The sequence below is a fragment of the Alosa sapidissima genome, chromosome 10 (assembly GCF_018492685.1).
Source record: "Alosa sapidissima isolate fAloSap1 chromosome 10, fAloSap1.pri, whole genome shotgun sequence".
NCBI lineage: Eukaryota > Metazoa > Chordata > Actinopteri > Clupeiformes > Clupeidae > Alosa > Alosa sapidissima.
Window position 1 is genome coordinate 29,375,843 of NC_055966.1, and position 8,582 is coordinate 29,384,424.

The window sequence follows — 8,582 nt, forward strand, 5'->3', positions numbered from 1 at the left end:
TTCCAGCCCTTCTTTGTCTATATAATATGGAACTATGCAGTCCCCTCTGGTGGTTGCTCTGGTTACTCTATTGACCTTGTCCTTCTGTTTTATGAACTGTGAACATGTAATTGTTTTGTCTGTGTGTGTATCTATGAGTACAGCACGTGTGTTTAGCTTTCTCTCTCTCTGTATATTTAAATGTGTACAGTACATGTGTCCCAGTGTGTGTCTGTGAATACAGTGTGTGTATGTGTTACTGTGTGTGGTTGTGATGCCAGTAGTGTAGCAGACATGTAGCCCTCCCAGAGGCGAGTATTCCATGACAACATATCTTTCCCAGATAAGCGCTAAGCAGCTGGCAGAGAAGGAGGTGGTAGTGGAGGAGGATGAGGCGGTGGAGGGGGTGGATGTGGGCACTCAGCCATATGTTCAGTGCCAGCCTGATGATCTGCCACACTGACTGAGGACCCATGAGCCACACACAAGCATCTCTGCATCTCTCCACACAAGACCTCACACTGATTCAAATATCAACACAGTTCTCAGAGCACTTGTCTGAAATAAAAACTCACTAGATAGCAACATGCTGATGAAAAGCTAAGAAGTTTGTTTATTTATTTATGCATGGCAGTAAACAACAGACTAAAGAGAAGATAGTCAGACAGTGAGTGTACAATCACAGAGCAGGCGTCTTCCTATTGGCTGACGTGCTGTGTCCCTCATGTCAGTGAGTGAGTGGTCAGTGTGTTTGGCGACTTAGAATGTTGTCAGTCTGATTACAGTCATGTCTCAATAAAGTCTCAGTCAGGTCTCTCCATCATTTCTATGTGAAATCTCAGTCAGGTCTCTGTTATGGTTTACTGAAGTCTGAAGTTACAGTCATATCGTTGTTTAAGTCTTGGTCAGGTCTCACTAAGGTCTCGGTTAGTCCACTAAGGTCTCGGTTAGTCAGGTCTCACTAAGGTCTCGGTTAGTCAGGTCTCACTAAGGTCTCGGTTAGTCAGGTCTCACTAAGGTCTCGGTTAGTCAGGTATCATCAGGTCCCCGTCAGGTCACTGCACAGTGACCGCACGCATAATGTTGGTGTGTCCTGAGCCAGGGCTCCAGCCAGTCACCACAATCACCATGTCCCCCGGCTTAAAAAAGCCACGTGCTTTACCTGCAGTGGACAGAGAGAGACATCAACACACACACACACACACACACACACACACACACACACACACACACACGCACACACACGCACAGTGAGGTATTTTGTCATTGCTAGTACTCATAGACTATGAGTATAGTTACATAAAAAACAGAAAACACACACACAAACATATATACACAAGCACATGTTTATGCATATACAGTGAACTGAACTTGTGCATACTGTGCATTTAGATCACACACACACACACACACACACACCTATGTCCATGGCAAATGTGACACGTTGGTCAACGTCGTCGGCCCACACGGCTCCCATTTCGGGGTGGAAGAGGGCGGGAAACACGCCCCTCAGCAGCTGTGACTGCCGCGCCACCTGAGCGCTACGCGTCACCATGACGATTGGGCACCGCGGCCGGTACCGGGACAGCAACTGGGCAGACCTGACAAAGAGTGGACAATCAGTGTGTGTGTGTGTGTGTTTGTTTGTCTGCTAAAACGAGGGTCATGGGTTAACAATTGTAAAAAAAGAGAAAGAGTATAAATATGTCTGCATGTGTGAGTCTATATGTGTGTGTGTGTGTGTGTGTGTGTGTGTGAGAGTGTGTGTGTGTGTGTGTGTGTGTGTGTGTGTGTGTGTGTGTGTGTGTGTGTGTGTGTGTGTGTGAGTCTGTATGTGTGTGTGGGTATGTGGATAAGAGAATGGAGCTAGTACTTGCATGTCTGTGTGTGTGTGTGTGTGTGTGTGTGTGTGTGTGTGTGTGTGTGTGTGTGTGTGTGTGTGTGTGTGTGTGTGTGTGTGTGTATGTGTGACAAATAGAGGGTGAATCTGTGTGTAGGACACGTGTGTGTGTCTATCAGCTGGAGACTCAGGCCGAGTGATAGAGATCTGATTTCATTTCCGCTACTCAGTGTATTGACTACAGACTGCAAACATGAAGTAGATCAATGCTTTCAGTCTATAATGACGCTCTCCACAAAGACCTGGTGGAGCCACAGAAACAGGAGATACAATACAGAAGAAAGAATGAGAGAGAGAGAATAGAGAAGAGGGAGAGAGAGAATAGAGAAGAAAGAAGGAGAGAGAGAGAATAGAGAAGAGGGTGAGAGAGAATAGAGAAGAGGGAGAGAGAGAATAGAGAAGAAAGAAGGAGAGAGAGAGAATAGAGAAGAGGGAGAGAGAGAATAGAGAAGAGGGAGAGAGAGAATAGAGAAGAAAGAAGGAGAGAGAGAGAATAGAGAGGGAGAGAGAGAATAGATAAGAAAGAAGGAGAGAGAGAGAATAGAGAGGGAGAGAGAGAATAGAGAAGAAAGAAGGAGAGAGAGAATAGATAAGAAAGGAGAGAGAATAGAGAAGAAAGGAGAGGAAGAGAGAATAAAGAAGAAAGGAGAGAGAATAGAGAAGAAAGAGGGAGAGAGAGAGTGAACTGTTTACTGTGGTTGTCTATGCTGGAGATGAGAGTGGGCTGATCTGTCGTAAGGGATTTCGGCCATGTTTGTAAGGTCACATAATAACTAGAGACAGGCAGTGAGGTCAAACACGAGACAACAAGAGGAAGAGAGCAGGAGAAGAAGAATACAGAGAGAAGGAAGAGATGGACATGGGGGCGGGCAGTTGTGTGTCAGCATGCAAAACAAGCGACAGAGTGACCATAAAAAGTGTGTGTGTGTGTACGTGTGTGTAGAGAGGAGAGAGAGAAGATGGGAGGGAAAGTGGAAGAGAGGACACGCCTGTTTAAGAAACAAAATAGTATGAGACAGGACAGACAGACAGAGAGAGAGAGTGGGGGGGGGGGGTGAGCAGACCGAGTGAAGAAAGATAGCAGTGGGATGGACAGAGTGTGGGGAGAAAGGCCAGAGAAAGAGAGAGAGATGGACAGAGACAGAGTAGGAGAGCTGAAGGACGAGAGAGAGAAAGAGACTGAGAGATCAGTCTCAGAACAGAACAGAGTGGGAGAAAACAAGAAAGAGAGACTGAGAGAACTGGAGAGAGAGAAAAGAGGGATAGAAAGAGAGAGAGGGTTGATGAGTGAGGAAAGAGAGACTGAGAAAGCTGGAGAAAGAGAGAGAGAGAGAGAGAAAGAGAGAGAGATAGAAAGAGAGAGAGGAAAGAGAGAGAGAGAAACAGTTACAGAGGGAGAGAGGGTTGATGAGTGAGGAAAGAGAGAGACTGAGAAAGAAAGAGAGAGAAACAGTTACAGAGGGAGAGAGGATTGATGAGTGCAGCCAACCTGCCGGTGGTGGTGAGCACGATGATGGCTCCAGCGCAGCACTTGAAGGAGGACTCCACGGCGCCGATGGCCGTCACTTCCGTCGGGTCAGAGGACAGGGGGGTCAAACGCCGCAGCTCCTCAAAGAGCTGCTGGTGGAAGATGGCTGCCTCTGCCTCCCGGCAGATCTGTGTATGTGTGTATATGTGTGTGTGTGTGTGTGTGTGTGTGTGTGTGTGTGTGTGTGTGTGTGTGTGTGTCAGACAAAGAGAGAGAGAGAGAGAGAGAGAGAGAGAGAGAGAGAGAGAGAAGGAGAAAGAGGAAAGAGAGAGTATACCAGAGGAAGAAGGAACATAGTTAAGGAAAGAGAATGACACACATATTTGGGCTCAATTGAGGTCTGACCACAGATGCAAAGATGCTGACAAAGATGCTGTGCAAAATAGTGTTTGTTAGAACGCTTGCTGAAGTCTAGCTGCCATTATAATTGCCCTTAATTACAGAGTGAACCATAAGCATCCACACAGACACACACACACACACACACACACACACACACACACACACACACAAACACACCGAGTGCATCATGGCCACTGCCTCCACTGGGAAGTGTCCCTTGGCGGTCTCCCCGGACAACATGACACAGTCGGCTCCGTCCAGCACAGCGTTGGCCACATCACTGCTCTCCGCACGCGTCGGCCTCGGGTGCGACACCATACTCTCCAACATCTGGGGACCGGAGAGAAAAGGCAGGACAGAGAGGATGGGAGGGAGGAGAGACAGAAAAGGAGAGAAAGGGTGAATAGAGAGAGGAAGAGAAGAAATGAGACATAAGGACAGAATGAGTTAGAAAGATAAAAAGAAGCAGGGATGGAGTGAAATGGAGTGAAGGAAAGAGAGAGGGACAGAAAGGAAGTAAAAGAGAGAGAGAGAGAATGAAAGCAGAGGGAAACAAATAAAGAATAAAGATTGTGTGATACACAGAGGGGTTAGATGGCAACGGAGATAACTAAGGGGGCTTGCACAACATCCAAGAGATTTATTGTTTTATTATTGCTTGTCAAAGTAATTGTGTGTATGTGTGTGTGTGTGTGTGTGTGTGTGTGTGCTCATTTGTGGTAAACCACACAAAGCACTGTCAAGCCACATAAGCCATGTTGTTCTTTACACAATGGAGCAGCACAATGACTCAACACAGCCTAGGGTGAACACAGTGTGTGTGTGTGTGTGTGTGAGTGTGTGTGTGTGTGTGTATGTGTGTGTGTGTGAGTGTGTGTGTGTGTGTGTGTGTGTGTGTGTGTGTGTGTGTGTGTTTACATGTGAAAAATGTGAAAAATGTGAAAAATGTATGCACAGTGTAAGTGTTTGCACCAGTGTGTGTGAAATTCTTGTTCCGACAATGTTCCAATACGTACTGGTGACTTAGTGGTTGCATCTGAATTTCTTCAGTGAGGGTCTGAGTGAGTCTGTGCGTGTGTATGTGTGTGTATGTTTGTGTGTGTGTGTGTGTGTGTATATTTGTGTGTGTGTGTATATTTGTGTGTGTGTGTGTGTGTGTATGTGTATATTTGTGTGTATGTGTGTGTGTGTGTGTGTGTGTGTGTATTTGTGTGTGGGTGTGTGTGTGTGTGTGTATGTTTGTGTGTGTGTGTGTGTGTGTGTGTGTGTGTGTGTGTGTGTATTTGTGTGTGGGTGTGTGGGTGTGTGTTTGTATGTGTGTGTGTGTGTGTGTGTGTGTGTGTGTGTGTGTGTGTGTGTGTGTGTGTGTGAGAGAGAGAGAGAGAGAGAGAGAGAGAGAGAATAACCTGTGTGGCACAAATGACTGGCTTCCCTGCTGAGTTGCAGCGTCCAATCATCATCTTCTGGGCGATAAAGACTTTCTCTGCAGGAATCTCAATGCCAAGGTCGCCGCGGGCAACCATCACTCCATCAGTCTCTTTCAAAATCTCCTCAAAACTACGAAGAGAGAATATAAATGAGAGAATGAATGGACATTGACGTGAAATGACAAACAAACACATTTTCAAACAGCACACTTTATTTATTTCCATATTAAATTATGATTATTCATATGTGTACAAGGCTTCCCACTTTAAGTCACATATCAAATTCCCTGACTGTTCCCTGACTTCCACTGACTAAAAAGCTTCATTTCCATATTATGCCTGATGTGATGGCAAGTCGTTAATGACTAAGGGCTCTATCGTGCAAACCAGCACAATTGACTTTGTATACTCGCGCATTTGTCTTTCCTATTTTGCAGTCAGCGCATATTGGAATTTTCCCTCCACAGGTACATGTGCGCCCACGGGGGCGTTTCAGCGAAAAGAGGGGGTGTTCCGGCACAAACGGTCCCTGTTGATATTTTGCAGTTTCAGAAAACAATTCCGCCACAGACCAGGAACCTCATGGTCTAAAGTCAGTGGCGCAAATTCAGATGCTATTTTAAGGGCGCATGCATGGCCACAGGCCTGCAGAAATGAATGCTATGCACACCGATCTACAGACACCCTGTGCACAGATGGAAACATTCAAAGCCTTGATAATATTTGTCCATGTCCCGGTTTTGTTTGTGCATTGGTCAACTAAAAATTTAGTAGCCTATATAGTACATCTACATGCAATATCTTTACAACAACAACGCCTAATTACGACCTATTAATTTGGACAACTTTATACAGCCCTATAAAGGCTAAAGTTACCTTTAGTTTTGTTCCAATTTACCGTTGTGTATGGCTTTAAACATCGTGTGCGCTTTAACATCAGCCTATAAGCATTATTCCAGCTGCGCTAAGGTTTTGACAAGCACCACAATTTTGCCTACCTTGTTGTAGCCCATCTGAAATAACTCCAAACTTTGCTTTGTTCCCTCCATCCTTTTGTTGTTTTCAAAAAACGTTTTATATCCATGATGGCCTTGAAGTCTTGAGTTTGTGAATTCGCTTAAATAAGCTTATTATGTGCTGTTAACCAGCAACCATATACAGTAAAAGAAAGCAGCAAGTAGCCTTGGCAACAATTTCTGTAGTTGCTGCGTCCATTCATTGTTATTCTCTCTGCTGCTCAAACAAAGGTTGTGCGTGCATTAAGTTGATGATAACGTGTTTACAAACTCTACTTTACATAAAATATTGTAAATAGCCTATTGTCATGCAGTTAATGGGATACTGTGCAGAGTTGGAAAGGTCAACTTAGAAACTGTTTCTGTTGCCTGATGGTAAGGCACAGCCGTAGCTTACACCTGCAGGAGCGCTTGCTTGGGCGCCTGTGTTGCGCAATGCACTTTGCTCCTCTCATCTATATGACGCAGTTCCCATTTCTCCAAACCATACATAATTACAAGGACAAATATTGCTACACGAGGGAAATCAGTGTGGTGTCCGATGTGAAAAAATAGGTATAAATCTAGCGTACACATTTCCACGAATCACGGATGTGTTGATGACATAAATTAGGAAATATTAGAGGACTTAATGAGACGTGATGTTGAACTGCATGCCAATGCCATTTAACCCAAATGCCCCAGCAGCAGCACGGGAGAGGAGAGCTTATCTGACAGATCTGCATTGTCTATACTCTATAGTGAGGTAGATTACATTGCAAAAATATCACCATGCATTCATAACCTCGTGATTCAGTGAGAGTGATCCCAAACCATCGGAAAGTGACATTTCTGTATTACATTTTGTCAAGAGGAAAAATCAATAGCAAACTGTTCCCAACTGACTATAGCGCTGTGAACCGTTCCTGGCTGCACCTGGCAATTCCGCCATCATAATAGCAATCCGCTATGGAACAAGCGTGCCTGTTGTTAAAGGGAATGTGAGATGACACTCTGATTGGTTTATTGCACGTTACGCCCAAACCACACCCATGATTAATGTAGCTACTTCAGACCACCCCATTTTAGATTTGCGTCGGGCGTAACAGTCATGATCCCGCCGGTAAAATAGAAACAGCGCCGAAGATCCGCCCACAAAGCGATTTGCGCTAAAGTGCAAGATATAGCCCTAAGAGGGGGATAAATGGGTGCAAAAAAAGCAGACTCAAGACTCAAGAGTAGACTCAAGTAGGCTAATGATCACAGCCATATGGACCCTTTCAAGAGAGTTCCATTATCAGCATCATAGTTGGCCCCACAAGACTTCCTTTTTAACATTCCATATGTTATCTTAATGCAGAGGAAGTAGATTGGGAACCAAATAGAACGTTCAAGCATTGTTTTTGTTTTTATTGTTGAAAGGGTCTATACTGTATGAAATATGTAGAATAATCCAATAAAGAATAATACTGGAAGATATTGCTTTCGATAAATTCAAACATGCTACAGTCAAAATTCCCCATCCCTGATATTGCATAACTCAAAACATGACGCAATCTCCTGACTTCCCATGTCTGAAATGGACTTGGACAAAAGTCGTGGAGAATGTGGAGAGTGTGGAGAATGTGGAGAATGTGGGGAATGTGGAGAATGTGGAGAATGTGGAGAATGTGGAGAGTGTGGAGAATGTGGGGAATGTGGAGAATGTGGAGAATGTGGAGAATGTGGAGAATGACAAAGAAAGAAAGGATGGGAAGAAAAGACAGAGGGCGTGTGTGTTGTTCAAAAATAAAGAAATGGGAAGTTAGGAAAGCAACCATGGAGACACAAGGAGCCAGGAGAGAAGAGAGAGAGAAGAGAGAGAGAAGAGAGAGAGAAGAGAGAGAGAAGAGAGAGAGAACAGGAGAAGGGGAAGGTTAAAGAAAAGGAAAGGAGGAGAGGGGGAGTATTTGAGGAGGTAGAGAGAGAGAGATGAACAGAGATAGAAAATAGATGAAGCAAAGAGGTGAGGAGCGATGCCATTATTGCTTTTAGAGGTACGTACATGAACGCATCTTAAATAATACATGGAAATGGATGAGCCTTTTTCACTATAGCAACATTCATACACGTGTGTTCACACACAGACACATATGCACACACACACACACACACACACACATGCACACACAGACGCACACACAGACACAAACACACATGCACACACAGACACACACACAGACGCACACACACACACACACACACACACACAGACACACACACACACACACAGTCACACACAGACACACACACACACACACATGCATTGCACACGCACACACACAGACACGGACACACACTCAGGCACACTCCCACGCTTTGAGTGGCACGTTAATACGACCACCTGTCCTAAGTGTTTACGCTCGGAGTCA

The 8,582-nt window shown here is 44.9% G+C and overlaps 1 protein-coding gene across 1 annotated transcript in view; it reads right to left on the reverse strand.

Annotated features, from left to right (window-relative positions):
• Positions 1-568: 568 nt before the first annotated feature.
• Positions 569-8,582, reverse strand: part of pklr (pyruvate kinase L/R) — a 25,386-nt gene continuing 17,372 nt past the window's right edge. The window contains 5 exon segments of the mRNA XM_042107299.1: positions 569-1,141; positions 1,399-1,580; positions 3,369-3,535; positions 3,927-4,079; positions 5,156-5,306. Coding sequence (XP_041963233.1) covers positions 1,035-1,141; positions 1,399-1,580; positions 3,369-3,535; positions 3,927-4,079; positions 5,156-5,306 — 760 coding nt within the window. The 3' untranslated portion in view covers positions 569-1,034.